The sequence below is a fragment of the Miniopterus schreibersii genome, assembly GCF_964146895.1.
Source record: "Miniopterus schreibersii genome assembly, chromosome: 12".
Classification (NCBI taxonomy): Eukaryota; Metazoa; Chordata; class Mammalia; order Chiroptera; family Miniopteridae; genus Miniopterus; species Miniopterus schreibersii.
Window position 1 is genome coordinate 47,847,758 of NC_138112.1, and position 22,116 is coordinate 47,869,873.

General features: G+C 39.2%; 1 protein-coding gene across 2 annotated transcripts; it reads right to left on the reverse strand.

Annotated features, from left to right (window-relative positions):
- Positions 1 to 85: 85 nt before the first annotated feature.
- SPTY2D1 (SPT2 chromatin protein domain containing 1) lies at positions 86 to 21,806 on the reverse strand. Of its 2 annotated transcripts, XM_081153601.1 has the most exons (6): positions 21,533 to 21,806; positions 11,320 to 11,434; positions 9,059 to 10,558; positions 7,320 to 7,488; positions 5,645 to 5,722; positions 87 to 4,766 (listed from the first exon to the last, which is right to left on the reverse strand). In XM_081153601.1, exons 1-6 carry the CDS (start codon positions 21,590 to 21,592, stop codon positions 4,676 to 4,678), a joined length of 2,013 nt encoding a protein of 670 aa, XP_081009727.1. In that variant the 5' UTR covers positions 21,593 to 21,806; the 3' UTR covers positions 87 to 4,675. The 2 variants fall into 2 exon arrangements, with proteins under 2 accessions (XP_081009728.1, XP_081009727.1); XM_081153602.1 differs by lacking the exon at positions 11,320 to 11,434 and having other exon boundaries at positions 86 to 4,766; positions 21,533 to 21,709.
- Positions 21,807 to 22,116: the final 310 nt, after the last annotated feature.

A 22,116-nucleotide genomic window follows, 5' to 3' on the forward strand; every position in this document is an offset into this window, starting at 1 on the left:
TCTGTTAGCTTGAAACAGGGAGATGGAGGGTGGGGAGGTAGTCGGGGTGGATGGGAGTGGTTGGGTCCCCTCTGTTTCATAGTCCCTAAGACTGGTATTAAGACTAAGATACCCAGTTTGATCTGTCCTCTATTCTGTATCCTTAAGGATAGAAATTCAAGAGCTCTTTAGACCTATTTCCCAAGTAATGTCTCTCTCCTGGGTCCAGGGTTGAAACAATGTTCAAGGGCTAGAGATTGCAGCAACTTTAAGCCTATTCTTTGGGGGTATTTCTCTGTGGCCTTTCCACAGCGATTAAGAACCCAAAGCTTACACTGTGGGGGAAAGGACCTCATTTTTATACTGGGTGTTAGACATTAAATTTTACATTATTTTAACCCTTACAGAAACCTGAGTAGTAGCTTTATTTTATAAAATGGCAAAAATGAAGTTGAGTTTTAAGCACCTTACCAAACAGCTCTGAGTTGCAGTGAAGGTTAAGATCCAGGCCTCTCCTTGGCATGCTTTTATGTGCCAAGGAAAAGGGCCAAACGAGACTGGGATATCTATCTTGGCTGCCTATGGTTCAAATGTCCCCCTCACCTGTACAGCCAGAAAAGTTGCCTGATCATTCCTTTTGCACTGACTGCTGCTAATAGAGGTAGCAAGTGTAGAAACAAAAGCTGCTAGTCCTCACAGTGATGCAGGTTGAGTTTATGAGACCAAGGATGGAATCTAAGATCTACGCAATTAAGCTGGGTGTCTGAGCCCTAGGTTATTCCTAATAAGCCCTCTAGTCATTTGGAGCTTTCCAGTCCTAAAGGCGGGTGGGGAAGGGAGGGACAAATCTAACAGGAGTAAATACAGTACTTCTAAAATAAACTGAATGACACTGTCCCTATTCTGTGGCTGCTTGGGGATGACTGATACAGTGCCACTGTCCAGAAGTGCACCCTTATAAGCCGATCTTTTGGTTATGTACACATTTTGTTGACTATTTGGTACAGGTTTGCCCAAGTATTTATAAGTGGCTCTATGCGCTGAATGGATTACCCTTTTTATTTTCTATGAAAAAAAAAAGTGAATTCAAAGTCCTTAAGCAAAACTTTGTAATCTCTCAATCTAGGATACTAGCATCTCTTGTACTTCTTATGACCTAGTCTCAACACATTTCATGAAGTGCCTGCGTTCTCTGGCTGCATGGCTGTGCCCACTTGCCTCATATATGTATTCCTAATGACTTATCTTCGCAGCCATCTCAGGCTCAGTTTATCACAGGGGATCAGAGCCCACTTCTCTTGATAGGAAGTATATACCCAGTTCTTCTTCTTCCCTCCAGTTCAGAGTATAGCTCCAAACAGTGCTAACCTGGTTGTCTTCAGTAAGCTGGTGGGGGAGGCGAGGGATCAGTGGCAGGGGATGTGTAGGGATAATGCACAGAGGCGTGTAAGGAGGCAAACCCCATCTCTGAAGTCTGATGAGTCCATTGCGGTTTCTAGCTGGAAAAAATGTTCAGGGTGATGAGATAGGAATGTGAGTTTTGATAAATAACTGCAAACCAGGGAAATATCAATAAAATATTTTTAATGCCTACAATTTTTTTTATACATAAACTGCAAAACTTTCACCTGTATATGCAAAAGTAGATTCTCTTGCAGGTCAACAGCACCAGATTAACAAGCTAAGCTATGTAAATGTTTCTAAACTTGATTTGTCCATTATGTGAAAGACATTATGGATTTAATAACGCCAAAGAAATCTATATGCCATTCTTAATCATACACTAAACACCTGAATATTTATTTCATCACATCCACTCACAAAATAAATAGTAGTCTAATATAGTCAGTACATTGAAAATAAACCAACCAGTCTCTCTTCATATATTTATTCTCTTTCCAAACATGTTTTGGTCTCCTGCTATATCTCAGAAATGTACTAATAGCTGCTTTTAAGTTATAAAATACAAAACAGTAATTTATTTCTTGGAGAAAATCTTGGGGATTACATTAAAAAAATGAAATTTTGAGTTCCCATAGACTTTCTCTTTTGTTAACAGTCTTTGAACCTTTTCACGGCACACATGTAAGGCTGCCTGTGACATGTGGTACCCTGGCCTTCAAATGGACATAATTGCATTTATAGTTTAGAGAAAATACAAAGACAAGTCCTGAAAGTAGCCTTAAAAGAAAGTGCCCTTGCTTTGACATAGGAACATCAAAAGCAAGTGGGACTGTGCAATCGGAGGCATATGAGTTTTATGAAAACTACTTTCCTTTCACATCATTTGTTAGAGAATACCACACCCATGATCATGTAACATTATTACAATCGTGAAGTAACATTACTACATTCATGAATTAACATTACCCAATAAAAGGCACATCTTCAAATACTGAATTAATAAAATCTGAAAATCAAAGAGGAGGATACATTGAAAATCAAGCACTTAATCTGTAAACCTTGATAAAGTAATAGCCCATTCCAGTTTCTTCAAAGGTTTGTGAGCTTTCTGTAAGAGTGCTCAGGAAATGCAGAACAAAATGGAAGATAGACAGGATTTGGAAACAAGGCCAAGATTAATTTAAAAGACTTAGAACTTTTTTTTTTTTTTTTTAATGAGCTACAGAAGTGCCCTTTTGTAATGTTGATGTTGGAGAATACTAAAATCAACATCTATATTAGAGAAGAAACACACTCAGAAGTGACAGATGCATAAGGACACAACCTGACTCTTCTTACCAAGTTCCGGAACTTTTATCTAGCACAATGGTGCCTTTCTGTACAAATAACTGCACAATATTGAGTAAAGTGCTAGTAAACTTTAAGCCACCAAAAATCTTTCAGCTGTGACAAGCACTTGATTGTAATTGCTGATTTCAAAGAGTCTGAATATTGGGGGAAAAAATTATCCAAGAAAAAAAACTGGAGGTAATGTTCCAAACCTGTTTCATTACATGGAACATCACACTACCCTTACATCAATTTCACTGAAGGTATTTAAGGTGGGTGAGAGGCAGTTAATAGGATTTCCTGCCACCAGTGTAACAGTCTATGTGGAGCATTAGAAAGGGTGTTATTCCTAGAGAGGAAGACACCTTTCACTGGATTCAACTTCAAAATTAAATCCTTGCACTTTCAAAGTTTGAAACTCAATTCAAAATGAGTCAGAGTTAAGGGACTGGGTCACACGGTGAACTCATTAAGGAAGGCCAATAATGGTCATCTATAATACCCAAACTTTAAGAATAAAGAAAGCTTTATGGATAAAAAGAAATACACAAAAACAAGTTTTGGATCTACTGAAGAATAAGGATTCTTTGTAGAACCACCTTTCCTACTTAATCCCTACCATCGAATGGCTTACAGTAGCCACAATATTTATTGTAAAAATGTTCTATAAGCTTATGCCCCACTGTCCCCAACCCTCCACATTTAGAATCAAGGACAGATGCTCTCTAGCATCATATCTCATTTTCTGTTGCTGACTTTCCTTGAGACTTGGCTTTACTCTAGTCAGCCTGAGAATTGCTTGCACTTGAGTCTTAAGAGATAGCAAGTCTATAGATAGGACTTGAAGAAAGAAGCAAGTCCCACAGCCCACTACACCACCAGTAACAGGAAATAGCCTTTTCTAACTGGAGAAAAAAAATCTCTTCACAGTGTGCATAGTTTGAAATAAAAGTGCAACATGGGCAAAAAAGAGAAGGTGGTGCTCTTCATACACATTAATTTTAGTTTTTGGTTTTTGCCATTAATTGCTAAGGAATTTTAAGACAAAAATGCAGTCATTAATATCCAGAGGTACAAGGGCACCTTGGACTCCAAAATATCTTTATAATGGGGAGGGGGGGGAGCCTCACATGTCACTTGCTTACTTTTTAAACTTACTACTCTTCCAGCTCTAATGTTTGAATAAAATATTTTTTCTTCAGTATAAAAATGAATTTTTAGATAAAAATCAGCACAGTGACATTGTCTATTTTACAAAAATCTGAAAGGAAAACTTGGAAAAGAATATTCTTACACTAAATGGCATAACACGTATTTTAATTGGATTTTTTTTGTTAATTGCCTGATCACCTGAATCAGTGAATAAGAATGCTCAGCATCCAGTCCATGAATACAGAATACAATATAATTTATTCTACTTTTTACTTCAAAGTCAAGAGATGACATCCATATGGTAATTAGAAAGCCTACTCTACATGTTCAAGTTCTCAATCCAAACATATAGATTAGGACAGGCCACTTTATTGCTGGCAACATTCACAGAAGGACCAGGTTCCTTATAAAAAGACAAAATAAGTCTGACTGGGAGCCAGCCATTGCCCTACTCACGCATCAACAGAATTATGGAAGTCAAGAGGCAATCTTTCTTCCTTTTTAAAATAGCAAAGGAACAACAGAAGACTGGCTGGCTGTTGAGTGGCCCCACATTAGAGTGCATAGCTCATCAGGATCAAGGCCGGCACCTGGGAACAGTTAACTTCATATGAGCACTCACTGCATTACAGATTTCACCCCAGAAAGTATCTGAAAATACTTTATGCTCAAAATATACAGTACGCATTCCTTGTCCTTGAGGACCCAAGTATAAATCTAAAGTGATAAAGGGGCTTTTTCAGTCTGAAGGCAGGACTTCCTTGCAGTAGAGTGTCTCCAGAATTTCACAAAAATAAATAAAAAGCAGCAGCTAACGCCTTTTCAGCTTCTTGACCTTTCGGCATTTCATTTCTTCCTCGCGTCTCATTTCCTCTAAGTCCTCTTGCATACCTAGCCTTAAACTGTCAAAAAAAAAGAAAAAAGAAAAAAAAGTATTTGTCAATATACACGAAATTACTGCTTTCTCTACAAAGCAAGAATGAAATTTCCACTGAGAGCTCAGATGGAATGTACTATGCACCCAAAATACCTCAAGGCTTTACTTTACCACTAAAAATTAGCAGAAATATTTTTTTTACCAGGAACCACTACAATTACTTCACATACAACTTCAACATAAAGAAAAAATATTTATACAAAAATAACATGCTATGTTTGTCCCTTCCCAACACTTTAGTTTGATATCTAGTTACAGGAGAGGGAGGACAAGAGGGAGAAAAAGGGTTAATATTCTGGGTTGAGACTGAGGTGAATTATTTCACCAAGTGAAATAATTAGTTTGCTATAAACAAACTAATCATTTGTTGCCTCTACCCAATAAATTATCATTAGTTTGCTATCAGGTAGCCTAACAGGAATCAGACAGAGGGAATTTACATCCTTCATCAGGCCCTCGAGGCGAGCAGTGGCACAGGGTAGCAGGACTGAGATGTGTCTGATGTGAAAGGGAATTAGGATGCAGAACAAAAGGCAAGAACATGCTATGCCAGGATCAGTTCTTGTGTGCTTGAGATGAGATGATGCACTGCACTAGGCAATGTGTTCACATTATCTTAATCCTCATAATACCCCAACAGTCAAAACAGTATATTCTCATTTTACAAACAAGAAAACAAGATTTAGGAAGGCTAAGGAATTTGTCTAAAGCCGCACAACAAGCAGGACTGGAATTCAGAATTGTGTGGCCCAGGGCCCCTGCTCCCAGGGGTGCAACCGAAGCAGCAGAAACAGAAGAGTTTTTAGGCCATGTCTACACAAAGGAGGTAAGTATGGTGCTTACCTCTTTGCTTCCTCCTTCTGCTGCTCTTTCCAACTGCTCTCCATGTAACGTAAGGCATAATCACTTTCATCTTTGTATCTGGAAAAAGGAAATCAAAATTGTTTAAAAAAACCAAAAATTTAATTTTCTAAAGGAAGTAAATCCTGCTGTTTTTAAAATTGACATCTTTATAACTAAATCAAGCACACTTAGGATTACTCCTCCTTGCTTGGCAGGAGGTAGGGGGACAGAGAATGGGTAGAGGTAGATTTAAAAGTAAAGACAAATTAAATGAGCCCTTATTACTCCCGGAAGACAACTATTCCTGAATCTAATGCTGATGAAGTACCAATCCAACGATGCTTCCTCAACTCACCTCTACTTATATGATAGTTTATAAGAAATCCTGAAAGCACAATATATGTGAAAATTATTCTGTATAAATTTCATTTGAACTTCATGACCATCATGAGGACTTTTAGAACAGAAACTGAAGCACATAGGGTAATGGCTTGACCAAGAACATATAGTTAGCTAAGAACACTATACAAATTTGATTTTTAGATCTAATTTTTAATCCAGTTCTAATTGTCTTTAAAAAAAAAAAAAAAAAAAAGTGCTGGCTGGGTAGCTCAGTTGGTTAGTCATTCCGATATGCCAAGGTTGGGGGTTCAATCCCCAGTCAGGGCACATACAAGAATCAGCTACTGAATGCATAAATAAGTGGAACAACAAATTGATGTTTCTCTAATTAAAAAAATAAAGACCTTTCTTAGGATTGCCTTTTTTTTTTTTAAAAAAAATATATCTTTATTGATTTCAGAGAGAGGAAAGGAGGGAGAGAGAGAGATAGAAACATCAATGATGTTGTGACAGAGCCCGCAACCCGGGCATGTGCCCTGACCGGGAATCGAACCCCAATCGCCTGGATCCTAGGTCGACGCTCAACCGCTGAGCCATGCCTGGCCAGGCAGGATTGCCTTCTAATTTTTCTTATCTGTGGCTTTGAAGGAGGTAGCAATTATTGATGGATAGGCAGTATGATACAGCCTTTCTGTTCTACATACATACTACCTATTTAATCCTTCCAAATATCATTTTATATAAAATAACTTACTCAATTTTACGTAGCTAGCAAGTGGCGGAACTTCCATTCAAACCCTGATTTTTCCTCCATAGCAATGCTTCTCAAACTTTAATGTGCATATCACCTAGGAACCTTATAAAGCTGATTTGGATTCAGTAGATCCGAAGTGAGGCCTGAGAGTCTGCATTTCTAATAAGCTCCCAGGTGATGTCAATGCTGTCCAGGGACCACACTTTTGAGTAGCAAAGTTTTTAACACCAAAGAAAAGCAGGTGTCAGATCAGACCAGCTTTCAACAGAGTTCTGTGATGGCTTTTTTATTTCAAAGCCAATCTGTTTCTACTACACCATGCTGCTTCACTCACTTTACATATACATCTTATAAAGACAAACTGCTTAAAAGGGGATAATTTTTGGCCCTCATGCAAAGAACTACACAAATAATTCTGAGTTAATTCTTAAATATTAAATGCCAAACGAGTAAATCTAAATAATGCAAGGATTCCAAATTAAGAACTGTATTCAATGCCTCTACTATTAATGTTTCTTTTTTCCTCTTAGCATGAGTTATTCAAAATAAAAGGTATATCTAAATCTTCTTTAGCCTTACTTTTTTCGGTCATAGCCAAAGATTTCTCGAATGTGCTTGGATATCTCTTCCTGAGGTTCTCCTTCATCTTCTATAAAATCTTCCATTTCAGAGTCATAGTCATCATCTTCCTCTTCATCATATTCTCGCTGCCTTTTGTAACCACTAGGGAAGGGAAGCCTTTGAGGGCCTAAGGATAGAAACATCATTATTTATAAGAACATTAAAACTTAAAATAGTCCCCTCCTCAAAGTAAAATAGTCCCAACAAAGTTTTACGTAAACTGAGATTTTGAGACCTCATTAAGACGGTCTTCTCCAAAACCAGAGCCAGCGAGCTAGTGCACAGCATGGAGTTGTTCCTACACCATCCCTGCTGCTTCACAGTATCCACAAGGAATAGAATTACTGTATATTCTGGGACGTACTCTAAGTGTCTGTTACATTTTCTAGCTTAGAAGTGCCCATTCTTCTGGACTTAAAAGATTGGCAACATTTTAAAAAAAAACTACAAATAGCTATAGAATCACTAACTTTAGATTTTGCAAAGACACCATAGGTAGCAACCTACCATCTATTATCACAATTTCACTAAATTTTTAAAAGTCCAACAAAGTAGGAAAGATTCTCAAAATTATGGATAATTGTTAAAACTGAGTAAAGTCCAACTTTACGAAAAACTCACTACATTATCCTTAAGTTTTGTCATTTTTCCAAAAGATTGATTAAAACTTCTGCAAAAGATTGACAGTGACCAATACACCAGGATCTGGGAACAAATGCTTTCTAGTCCTTGATTACAGACACTCCTTTTGTTCTTCTAAAGTTTTTAATATGCATCGTTTGTCTCATTAGCTCAGACCTTCTTTCTCAACTTCAGCATTACTGACATTTTGGGCCAGATAACTCTTTGTTATGAGAAGGCTGTCCTGTGCATTGCAGGATAATAGCAGCATTCCTGCCTTCTATCTAGTAGATGCCAAAAGCATCCCTTGTCCCCAGTTATGTCAATCAAAAACGTCTCCAGACATTGCCAAATGTTAACTGGGATTCAAAGTTGTCCTTGGTTGAGAACCAATGTTCTAGCTGAATTAGGACATTAAAAGCATGGATGAGAATATTGTTTCTCTTTATATTCTCCATGGTGACTAACAGGTGCTTTAACAAAGGCTTATTGCCATGAAGAATTATGACCTAGCAGCTAGCAGTTGCCACAAATGCTCCTGTACCTTGGGACAGTAGATTCCTAAAGGACTAGTAGCTAGGGCCTTAATGTTGCACACACTAAGAAGCAGAAACACAAGGGCAGTCTAAAAGAGTTCTTGGCATACACTGGGTACTTAACAAATATTTGATGAATAAATAATACACCAAAAGGCTTCAAGCTTACAAATACACTCCAATCCTTGAAGACAGGTCTCTCTAGTCTTCATGAAGAAATGAATTCATTCACTGAACCATGTAAGTAAGGCATATACACTCTGTCTTACAAATCACATAGCTAAGGTTACTAAACTTGGAGACATTATAGGGATAACCCCAGATAGCCCTAGATATGTCTGTTTCTTAAGAATTTTCCAAGCTATGATCACTAAAGGAACTCTCAGGCATACGACAGACGAAACATCAGGATTCTATCAACATAAAAGTACATTTAAGGGCACACAGAAGGATTACAGGGTCTCTGGTTATATTTTAAAAAGTGTGCTTTCCAATTTCCTAGTGACAAATAGATACTCTTAGGGCAAGGGGCAATTTTACCTTGGGCAGATCTGTAGCCGGATAAGGAAGGTTTCATTCCATTCATCTGTCCATTGCTGGACCGGCTAATGATATTCTTGGAAGAAATTGTTTCTGAGACAACAGTGCACCTGGGCTTTGAGGAGGTGCCTGAGCTACTAACTATTCGCCCAGGTCCCAAGCTGCTCACTGGTCTTCCAGGGCCTGAACGACTAACAGTCCGTCCAGCTGGAACTGAGCCACTTACTGATCGCCCAGGGCCACTGACTGAACGCCCAGGGGGCACTGAGCCACTCACTGGTCGTCGAAAGTCATGTGGACTGTTCCCAGGCCGCCCAGGGCCACCAGAGCTGCTCACTGATCTCCCAGAACCACCCGAGCCACTGATGGGTCGTCCAGGGCCACTTGTACCACTGACTGTCCGTCCAGAATGGTTTAAGTCACTAGCTGGCCTTTTGGTCCCACTGACTGATCGCTCAGGTCCTGAGCTGGAGCTGCCGTTCTGGCGCCTGGGCACGGGGCCAGAACTACCTGAGGGCCGAGCAGTCCCTATGCTGGGCCGCCCAGGAGCTGAGCTGGAGCTGCTGCCTGACTGCCTAACACCTGGACTCTTAGCCTTATTATGTGGGGTGGCCACGGGCCCAGGCCTGGAATGGCTAGGATGGGAAGGAGATTTTTTGGCTTTGTGCTCAGTAACATATTTCTGAGTCCCTTTAGCAGAAGTCTTTGGGACACTTGGTGAATAGGTGCTTGAGTGGGTTTTTCCAGCCCCATTGAAAACAGGCCTGTCATGGTCCTCATGAAGTGCGGGTTGGGAGTAGTTGCCAGATCCCACTTTGGTCCTCTCTCCTGGCATAGATTTGGATGAAAACAAACCTAAATGTTTCTCATTAGCTGTGCTAGGTCTGGATTTCTTCTCAGCATGAGGAAGGGAAGTACCCTTGGAAGAAGGATGCCTGTCCCCAGAAACTTTGCTAAGTTTTGTGCCCACACTTTCTTTCTGAGAGGGTGCCTTTTTGGTTGGAGGTAGTCTTGCATCTGCCTCAGGTTTCTTTTTCCTATGCTTTCGTTCAAGAAATTCTCGCTCCCTAAGTTCTTGTGCAGTCATAGGCCGCTCCTCTGTTTTCTTTACTACCTTGATTTCCACTGGTTCATGCTGCTTTTTCTCAGCCAGCCTCAGTAGATCAGTGAAGTTCATGAGTGGTGGGGCACTTTTAAGGGGAACCTTTGGTTTGCTTTCAACTTTGGGAGGTTCTTGTTCTTCCTCATATTCTTGCTCTGATGCTGCTTGATTGTATTCTAAGAATTCTTCCTCTTCTTCCATCTCATACTCTTGGTCTGTTCCCTGACCAGTGTGGCTTTCCATTGCCTGTCTCCTCTTTGACTTTTCCTCAACAGGAATCCCATTGTAACCATGGAAATTGTCCTTTGTCCTCTTGGCCATAGCTCTTGCTTTCTTGTCATGTTTTAGTTCAATTCGCTTTTTCACTAGTTCCTCTTTTCTCCTTTTCTCCTCTAAGGCTAGAAGGAACAAAAAAGAGCATATTTCAAGGTCTCATGATAACAGTATGTTCATTGGATATCAGTAGGTGGCCACAACATAAGGAACACTTAGTTTGAAACAATATAGTTTGAAGACATCTAGGAATCAAATGAGGAAGTCATTTGAATGAGTATCAGTTGAGGCATCTTAACATAATGAGTGGGTCACATATGGGTTTTTCTATATGACTAAGCAAGAGAGAGGCTTAGCTTTTAGTTTTAAAGATAGAAAATAGTTCATACCAAATAAATATACTAAGTTAAGGAAACTTTAGTACCCACTTAGCAGTTATTATGAATCAATGAATACTTAAACTTATTGAATCAGTTTCCTTGTCATGAAGTAAAATTACTTCTTGAGTTTACTGGTTTTCAAAAACTGCCTCTATTTTAATCTTTTAGATAACACTTTTAATAATAACAAAAAATTAAAATACAAAATAGGTTAGAAGAAGATTCAGAACTCAGGTCAAAGAATGGAGTTCTTATTGGGGTTACTATGATCAATTAAAAGATATAATCAGTATCCCCAAAAAGCTTTAATTCAAGAGAGAATAAAAGATAACATCCATACAACTGATCAACATAAGAACCTATGTACTGCTATAAATACAGTTGACTCATACACATACACAACAAATCCATTAGCCTGTTATGTTACTACAAACATCCACTGTTAAGTACAAGCTGGTTGTGAAGGTGGAAGACTTTAAAACTGAAAACGGCTACAGATAACGCACCTTTTCGTCTGAGCTCCTCTTCTTTTCTTCTGAGAAAAGCTTGCACAGCTGCTGATTGGACACCCTTAACTTTTGGGTCTTTTTTGGGAGGACCCACTGCCAAACTATACCTTTTCTAAAAAATAAACAAAAAACAAAGAAAACAAGGGTAAAAGTTATAACCAATCCAACTTAAAAAATATATTGTCTATCAGGTGTAAGGCACTGTGCCAAGCAATAGAGAGGTTTAAATGTTGACTGAAAAACCTATTCTGAATATAAACCACATTAAAGCTTAGCCATAAAGTTTCAGGCTAAATATGACTATGAATGACTATTTTTATGTGCAGCTTTTCTGTAACATCCCAAATAATGCATAAATGAGAAATTCAGAGAAACACTATTTTCAGGCTATCATCCCATAAAGGTACCTGGACTGGAAGGTAAAAAAAAATAAAAAATCATCACTTAGAACAGATTGTCTTAAAATTCTGATAATAAAAAGAAAAAAGTCAGCCTTCTCCATACAATGAGGCCTTCCTGGAGGCGAAGGTTCATGAAAAGAACTATTAGGCATCTTCGGCTGGGTCTCCATGACAGCCTGGGAGACCCCTTTCAGAGGAGAGACCCTATTTCAGGCAACAGTGTGCTAGTGGACTGATAGGTTAATTTTATGTGTCAACTTGACTGGTTTAAGAGATTTCCAGAAAGCTAGCTGGTGGAACATAATTTCTGGGTGTATCTGTGACATTGTTTCTGGAAGAGATTAACATTTGAATCAGTAGACTTAAATAAGGATCACCCTCACCAATCCATGTAAACAAAACAAAACAAAACAAATCATCCTTCTTCAGAATTAAGCATTTCAAAGTCCAACTTCAAACAAGCAGAAAAAACTATTAGAACTACATTCTTTCCTGAGTACCCTACTCCAGCTGATTTTCTAGTAGGGACTCATGGCTACACAGGTTCTTTTGCTTATAACATGAAACTCTTGAGATTTTACTCTGATCACCCAAAAAGCACTAACATTATCCTGGCACAGATGGTATTTCTCTGGGCTTCACTTTTCATGTAACCGTGTCAGGAAGTGACTAACACTAGAATACTGTTAATATGAACTAGGAAGAAAAAAAATTTCCATTTTATAAGTAACATCATTAATGAAGTGTGATAAACAGAGCTAATAACTCAGACTGAGATGATTCATCTCTAGGACCATCCCACATTAAATTTATGGGGTAGGAAATAAGATTTTTAAAGTGCCCTCCCTTTTTTGTCTTATTAGACAGATGAAATTCTTATCCATTGAACCCGTTGCTGTGATAGTTAAAAAAGAAACAGTAAGTCTAAGAACAAATTCAGCTACTTAGGAACCAAAAAATGATTCCCAAAATGTGTATGAAATTCCTGGAGGAAAGCCAAAGGATCCATGCTTATCATACAGCTGCCAAATACAAGGCATCTTGAAACAGGCTGGAAGTTCCAGCTAAGTCAGTCTGCCAATGAAGCAACTGGCCAAGGAAGCAGGCCCTCACCAACCTGAAAAGCCTGCACGATAACAATGCTGAGAACTGACACATCCATGACAGAGAAATCCCAAGAGAGCATCTAGAGTTCTTTCCTAGTCCCCTTGGCTGAGCCATAATGAGATCCTTTTTTTAAAAATCCATAGCTTTGTAAATTTAGTTGTAGACCCTTTCCATAGTGGATTGAGGCCCAATCCACTTAAGAAGAAATGGAGAGGCAAAGGAAGACTGAGGAGAAGGAGCATATTGCTTACCTAGCTAGGTATATAAAACTGTCCTGGTTTACAAGAACCTCAGACATAGACAAGAAGCTCACGTTTTCATAATGGAAAGGCCACCATGAGTGTGAATCAAGTTGCATAAGACATATACAGATTCCTAAATAGAGGTAAACATACTTACTCCACTCCCACTTCAAGAAGAGGGAGGGTGGATTTTTCTTGCCAAGACTTAAGACTTTTCTGTCCTTGCCAACTATATAGTCCATAGATTCGCCTGCCAAATTAAAGCTTATACACAGTGTTTCCCACAGAAAAATGCCATTATACACATTAGTGTTAATTATTTAAAATAGGATTGGTTTGCTATCTAGATATTACAGCAGTGAGCACTTCCTAACTTGATTTCAGGATGGACATCTTTCTTCCTAACCTGGGACTTCAAGAGATAGGTAATGGGATTATAACTAGTATAAAAGCTACTCTTTACTGAATACAGGCACCTACAGGGAAAACAACAATGTCAATGGACACAATTTAACACAGTGTTTACCAAGCTTCAGTCTTTTGCATACCACTTTCATGATTTCTCTCCTCTTAGTATACTACCTGTATTATTATTTATTAATTTTAAGGAAAGATGTAGACCTAACACCATGACTTACTATTACAGCTTCACCTCAAGTAATAATATCTATGAAATGACTGGTTAGAAGGCTAGTTATATTATTCCCAAATCATATAAAAATATGTAACTTTTAAAAAATAACTATTAGAATAAAAAGTATTTGAGCATTACTTAAAATCATGGTAGAGTCAGAGCTACATGTACAGCACTTTAATAAACATGAACTAGGAACATAAATACAGGAAAAGCAGGGCACAAGGAAGAAACAAGAAGAGGGTGATCAGGAACTCAGATTCACTAAGCAAAAAACTCCTGCCCTGGCGGTGCAGCTCAGCTGGTTCCCAATACACCAACGTTGCAGGTTCGATCTCCGGTCAGGGTGCATACAAGAACCAACCAATGAATACATAAATAAGTGGAACAACATATAGATGTTTCTCTCTCTCTCAAGTCAATAAATAAACAGAATTCCTAAAGCTAGCATAAGACTGACCATCACAGCCACATATTGTATCATTTCTTTCAAAGTTTTTATTTGAGCAACCCCACACACATACTTTATATAAGTTAATAGAAAAGTCAACACTGACTACAGAATAAAACTACATTACCACCATTTAAATTTACTTATATAAATGTCATTTTTTTAAACATATCTTTATTGATTTCAGAGAGAGTAAAGGAGGGGGAGAGAGAGAGAAACATCAATGATGAGAGAGTCATTGATCGGCTGCCTAGCCCGCAACCTGGGCATGTGCCCTGACCGGGAATTGAACCCCGATCTCCTGGATCCTAGGTTGATGCTCAACCTCTGAGCCATGCCCAGCCGGGCTATAAATGTCATTTTTAAAGTTCTAGGGTATCGTTTTTATTCCAAAAGAATTAAAATGATACCCTTGTTGAAACATTTAATGGTCATAGAAACTCATTATCTCTTAATTTTAGTTAAGCCTGAGAAAATAATTATAATTTCTCAGTTCAAGCATGTTAGGAACCAGCTTACAGAGCATTCTCCAAAAGGTATTCTCTTGGCCTTTGAAGGTATCTATTTTCAAACTTAATAATACAGTCAAGTAAAAACTAATGTGAATTTTCAAAATTGAAAAAAAAAAAAATTGGTCTGGCTAAGTGGTTAAAGTGTTGGCCTGCACACCAAAGGGTCTTGGGTTTGATCCCTGGCCCCCAGTTAGGGCATGTGAAGGGGGGAAACCAATCTATGTGTCTCTCTCACACTGGTGTTTCTGTCTCTTTATCTCCCCCACCCTCCACCCTCCTTTCTACTCTCTCTAAAAATCAATGGGGAAAAAAAATCCTCAGGTGAGGATTAACTTAAAAAAAAATCTTACATATTTTGTATAATCACTTATCTATTTAATAATTTACTTATGGCCTACACATTCTACCTTATTTTATGATACCTAGCACTATATAATGCTACACTGGGTACATGATTTCATTTATATGAAATGTCCAGTTGGCAAACCTACAAAGACAGAAAATAGATCAGTGGTTGCCAGGGCTTGGAGGAGAGGGGAATGGGTGGGAAATGACTGCTGAAAGGTAAGGGATTATTTTTGAGGATGATGAAAATGTTCTGGAATCAAATATTGGTGATGGTTGCACAACTCTGTGAATATACTAAAAATGAACGAACAGTACACATGAAATAGGTGGGGTTTATACTATGTGAATTATATCTCAATAAAAATGTTGAAGAAAGCCTCAGGCTGGGATTACAGTATATTCTATTTATAAGGCAGAAGAACTAGTTGGCACTTTCCCCTGCATCAGATGGCCACACTTAGCTTTAGCAGCCAGCACATCAAGATGCACCCACCAATTCTGAATCTGATTCAAGGCACCGGGCTGCTTCATTGTTTCAGCTTCATGAAAAGCAGCTGGACAAGAATTTCTTTCATCCTAAGGACATCCACTTTATTACACTGCAAGTCAACTCAGTCATTCTGCTGGACCCCAATGAATGATCCACAACAGTGAAGCTTATGCCATTTAAATAACGTATCAGAGATGTTGCCAAGATTTGTAATTCTAAAGCCAAGAGACCTAGGAGACATTAAGACACTTTAAAACATGTATTCCTTGCATTGAAACTATACTGTCATGGTCATATTAAAAAAATTAGGGGGGGTATCGGGAGGTGGGGAAGGGTATGGGGGGATAAATGGTTATGGAGACTTGAATTGGGGTGGTGAACACACAGTACAGTGTACAGATGATGTGTTGTGGAATTGTACATATGAAACCTGTATAATTCTGTTAACCAGTGTCACTCCAGTAAATTCAATAAAAAGGAAGAAAAACATTAGGAGCTTTCAGCCTGGAGATAATGTGTTCACCAAACATGTTACGTTGGAATCAATAGTCAATCCCTTCTTGAAAGATGTTCTTTACTCAGGAAATAACATATTGTTGTAATTGTAGAAAATATAAATTTCCTGATGGTTTTACATACATTAGAGATCTATTACTGGGTAAAATTAGGAGTTAGGGATATTCAAAGAATATATTCTTAACTTTAATAACCACACAATTTCTAAAATCTCAAAACATCATAGTCAGGGAATGAAAGTAGGCCTGGAAAAACAATGGTCCACATCAGACTTGCTTAGCTGGGCAGTTAAGATGGTGAAAATAAAACCACCAAAAAGCTTACTATTCAGGATTGCTATTGCATTAAATGTAAAATTTACTATTACTGTGTTTATAATAAACTTGATTACAAAGTGTAATATCAAATAGGTACTTCAGAGCCTCTGGTCCAACCTCTACGTTAGAAATGCACCAGGAAGGACAACCATGTATTTCCAGTTTGTAGTAGACAGAATCTGAATTAGAATCTAGGTCTGACATAGGTCCAAAAGTGTTCCCACTACAACATGCCATGCTTCTAATTTAATTCCAACACTTACATCTCTAGCTCTGACCTCAATCTTAAACGCCATTCCATAATTTCAATTTACCTCTTGGAAAGTGCCATTACCTCAAACAGGTCCACCACTGAACTTTCTCTTTCCTCACCCTCAGACTCTGTTTCTGTTAACCATGCTGGTACTCTCCCTAACAGGCCAAAATTTTCTCTATCCACTAGTTTCAAATGTTGTTGATTTTGCCTTTAAATATCTCTCCCATCAGTCTTTACTGTACACTGAGAAGTGTCATAAATAAAACCAATAGGGTTACTGCTTAAGTCTGGAATTGGGATAGGAAGCTGGATGGGTGCAGTGGTTCAGGCTATATAGATGACAACCTTCCTCACCATCCCATATCTAATATACTCTTCTCATTCAACAGACTTGTGATTATCGAGTCAGTCTGTCTGGATTAGATTCTCTACTCTGCCATTACTAGCCTTGTCACTTACTAGTTGTGTGACTCTGGGTAAGTTTCTTCATCTCTCTGGGCCTCAATTTCCTCATCTGTAAACAATTTTCCTTATATGGTTATTATAGTGATTAAATTAATATGTATATGAAGCGCTTAGAACAGTGCCTGGCTCAGAATAAGCACTACAAATGTTAATTGCCATTGCTGCTGCTATTCAGAAAGAGATTATTTAAGTAATGATGAGGAAGAGAAATAAAAGAATCTGTGGGGGCAGTAGTTTCTAAAGGACCCTTTCCCTAGCGCTGGCAGTATGGCTCAGTTGGTTGGAGCATCATCCAGCACACCAAAAGGTTATGGGTTCGATTCCATCAGGGCACATACCTAGGTTGCAAATTCAATCCCCAGTCCAGCGCATATGGAAGGCAACTGATCAATGTTTCTCTCTCACCAATATTTCTCTCTCACATCAATGTTTCTATCTCCCTTCCTCTCTCTCTAAAATCAATAAAAACATATCCTCAGTTGAGGATTTAAAAAAAGAAAAAAAAAAGACCCTTTTCCTAAAATACTGGTTGAGAAGTACTGCTTTAGGCTAGAAATCCAAAGCTGCACTAGGCACTGGAAAAGTGATCTTCAGATCCAAGAGTGGGGAGCAATCCAGTTATAACTGATTACAGATCAAGGGTTACAAAGTGACTGCCTGTAGAAACTTTTTGTTGGCTCATACTGTTCTTTATAACTACTGTAATAAATGGTGGGCTTCTTTGGAACACATGGAGCTTTGGCACCTATCATTTTATATCCAGACAACTTAAGAATTTACAATATCTGGCCCCTGAAGATATCTGTAACTGCTACCCCAGCTACAGTTTCTGGGCTCCATTTCCAGTACCTATATTTTTCTCCTTAAGGGGTCATAGCCCCCCAGATCCTTATATATCTGGTACCACATGAAGGCTTCCCCTTTACTTTTTGGTTTGAGGGTCACATCAGAGCTACAGTATCTTGTCTGGGATGACTTTCAGTCTCACTGTGAGAAAGACCATGTAACCTGTCTCATGCACTACAAACCATTAATAATAGCTACTTGAAACGAAGAATCCATATTCTAAGCTCTACTATTCTATCAAAACAAGACAAATGCTTTGTTTTTGCTAGAGGAAGGCAGGGAGAAAAATCTTAAGTGCATGGTTATAAAAAATATCTTTTCCCGTTTAAATATAAACAGAACTAATGACAATGACTGGTTACATCACCTTGATCAGCTGTTGTTCTGCCCTCAGTTTTCCACTGGGAAATATATGTGCCAAATATTTCTATGCATGATGCAATCCTTTGTTTTAACTAAAATATTATAAAAATAACTATTTTAAAAAGAAACAACAGATAAAAGAGAGATGTCCCATTAGGGAAATGTTCATTGCTTCTCAAGCCAGATACGAGAGACATTTCTTAAAAATAAAGCCCTGCAAACAGCTGGAAGTGGCTGTACAGGTGTTTCAGATTTTAGCCTCCCTTGGATTCTACTCTAATCAATGCTAATGGTATTTTTCTGTGGCGAAGGTCTGGCTTAGGAACGATGAAGAATAAATCTGAACATCAGGTCTGACAGGATCCAAATGGAAGGGGGGAAGAAGATGGCTAAAAAGGAAAAAAGAACCATGCACTATTGCTGCCAATAGACTATGTGGTTCTCTGTGGTTAACGCAAAGGCTCTGTGGCTCTCAGAACATCAATCAATCAATCAATCAATCAATCAAGTTTATGTCAAGCAGGGTGTGTGTATGTGGCTTGAAATGATTCTTGATTTGGATGGTGGTTTACAAGGATATTTGTTTTATAAGAATCTGTATTACAGTGTACCATATGTTAATAATTTTTAAAAAAGGAAACAGGGCTTGGGAGACACTTCAGTTGTATGAATTAGGCTTTTTTTTCTTTTAAAAAATATGAATATGGCAAACTATTAATACAGTAAACACGGGGTGTGGGCATACAGATATGTTAACATTCTATATATTTTACAAGTGTCCAAAAATTTTAAAATATATATTTTGTAAAAATGTGTCTCTCCAGTCAACTTAAAAGGAAAAAGAATCCTGCAGAACCTGGAGATTATTATGCTAAGCAATATAAGCCATTCAGAGAAAGACAAATACCATATGATCTCACTTATATGTGGAATCTAATGAACAAAATAAACTGAACCAAAAATAGAACCAGAGGCATGCATACATGGAACAGACTGACAGAGGTCACAGGGAAGGGGGGGTGGGAGGACTGGATGAAAGAAAGTTGAAGAGATTAGCCAAAGAACATATATGCAAAGCCAGTGGACACAGACAACAGTGTGGTGATGGCCAGAGGTGGGAGAGGGGCTAGGGGGTGGGTGAAGGTGGGTAAAGGGGAGGAAAATGGAGGAATCTGTAATAGTGTCAACAATAAATTATAATAATAATAATAATCCTGCAGAAAGAAAGCAGGATTTTTCCTGGGCCTTATTATGTATACATTGTTTGCACTGATGGTGCTCTAAAAGGCTTGAGTTCAAGCTAACGAAGAATGTAACAAAATAACTAGGTGAATCAAGTTGAAGCAAGATCATGGATTAAATTTAACTAAAGTCTTGCTCTACTCTTCAACAGTTTCTTTTGTGATGTACTTTAATGTGATGTAAAAAGATAAGGATTATAATGCTGCTACCTAATCAACTTTTAGGCTTACTAGCTTTTTGGGGGGTGGGCAGGAAAAAGCATGCTTTCATAACATATATGCCTGTATTCATCTATTGAATTTTAAATGATCTCACCAATTTACCTGTTTTCCTTTCTGCTTCCAATCTTTAGAAGCAATCAATGAATGCATAAATAAGTGGTACAACAAATCGATGTTTCTCTCTCTCCCCCCCTTTCATCTCTCTTTCTAAAAATCAATAAATTAAAAGAAAGAAAAAGAGAAAAAAGAGCCCTGGCTTGATAGCTTAGTTGGTTAGAGCATTGTGCTGATACACCAAGGTTGTGGGTTTGATCCCTGGTCAGGGCACATACAAGAATCAACCAAAGAATATACAAATAAGTAGAACAACAAATCCATGTTTAAATAAAAACAGAAAGAAATAACTAATTCTTTAATTCTTCTACAGAATATCCCTGGGCATCAAAGATAGTATTATCATCTATTTTTTTTTTACCTCCACTGAAATTCAGGAAGATCTAGAATTAAATATGGACATAATGCAAAAGGCCCAGTACTACTAAATTCAATATTGACTTGTCTAGGGAATTTACAGATGTAGCAAATTAATTCTGTTGTTCAAGATTTCAAAGATTTAAGTCCAGAACTTCAACCTGCATAGCTTATGACTCATGGCTTAAGGGAATGATTAGTAAGAGTACTTGGGATGGAGATGGTTAGACAGATAATAAACGGGCGGATATCAGTTTTATTTACCAGTTATTTTACTATCTTCAGATCAATGTTTTCAAAAGGGTGAGCCAGCATATCAAATGACAAGAAAAGTACAGGAGAGAAAAAAAAAATCATTGTAATACACAAAATTCTAAGAAATGCAGATCACAGTGAGAGCGCAAGAAATTCCAGTTGAATTGACTTTAACAGAGAGCTGTTTGAGTTGTACATCTCAGCGCTCAAACCGCAGGTATCACATGCAATTTATCGGTTTACAGCTGTCTTGTGGGTACCATCTGAGGATCCAGAAATGATTAGTTTATGCAAAACAGCTACAACCCCGCAAACCAGGCACTCTACCATGTCAGCGTTTCGATTTTAAAAGTCTTACCCTACCTCTGCGAATATTAGCAAATTGGCAAACATTACTGAGCAAATGAGACCTACATTTCAAACAAAGACAAGTCTGGAAGGCCACAAGTAAACGGAAGCTAAAACTAGCTCACCCAAGCTGTTAGCCAAGGATTTCGTGGAATCCGCTCAATTGCTCTTCCCAATACAAAAAGGGATCCTTGGGAAACGATCATTTAATCACTTCGTTTAAGTGGGTGGGGCCACCAATCAGAACTTGTTCGGGACATCACTAAATGTTTGACCCGAAAACCGGCGGGAAATCAGCCAAAAGGCAACCAGGCCAAGTCTCTCAAACCCTTGAACTCCCAATGTACATGCTTCCTTCCCACCTTTGGGCAGAAGTTTATACCGAAGCCAGAAAACACGAGCGCTAGACTCCACTGTGTGCCAGGCACGACCCCCCTCATCAGCTCTCACGCCAACTCCAAAGCCCCTAAACCGCAAAGTCCTAGTTGCAGGGGCGACTGAGCTAGGAAAACCCACTCGCTGGAAGGCGCCCGCCTCATCTCAAGCCCCTCTTCACCCCGAGTTCCCAGAAGTACCTGCCCAAGAAAAGTAAATGAAGGTGCTCAGGTCCCTCCTCTCTCGGAGCCGAGAGGAGGAGGAGGATGCGTCGAAGTTCCACACGATCGATACCCATTCGGAACTTGAAGATGAGAGTCTCCTACAGGGGCGTCCCGGCGGCTACTTACCGGTACGTTGTTGACTCCCTGTCCTTTAGAAGCTATCATGAGAATTTCCCTGAAATCCATGTTGACCGGATCGGATGGAATGGGCCAGGCTCTCAGAGAGGGGTACAAGCCCGCCTTACCCAGGCGGCTCGCTGCAGCCGAGTGAACTGGCTGGCCAGCCCCTTTCCCACCCCTCGTCAGCACGACCACTTCCGGCTCCTTCCGACGCCGTCCGCCCGCCCCCTTTCCTCCAGCGGCCTATATCCTTTCGGGTCCATCGCTCGGCTCGCGAGTCCCTGGCGTAACTTCCGCTTTTTGGCTCGAGACACGTAGAAACGTGGTACGTGGCTGATTACGTAGACTCAAGGGGGCGGGACTAAACCCTTCACCGACCAAGGAGCCGCAGCCTAGTAAACTGTGGGGCGTGGCTATGGCGGAGGGCCAGGTCTGTAGCGGCCCTGGCGCGTAGCCTGGCAATCTTGATGCTCCTTGCGGGCTCTGGGTGGGGAAGGCGAGGGGGTGGGGTTGACCTACCAGGCCTGGGTTCGTTGTGTGACACGCGTGGACGCTCAGGTCTGAGACGGCGGTGCCCCAACGTCAGAACC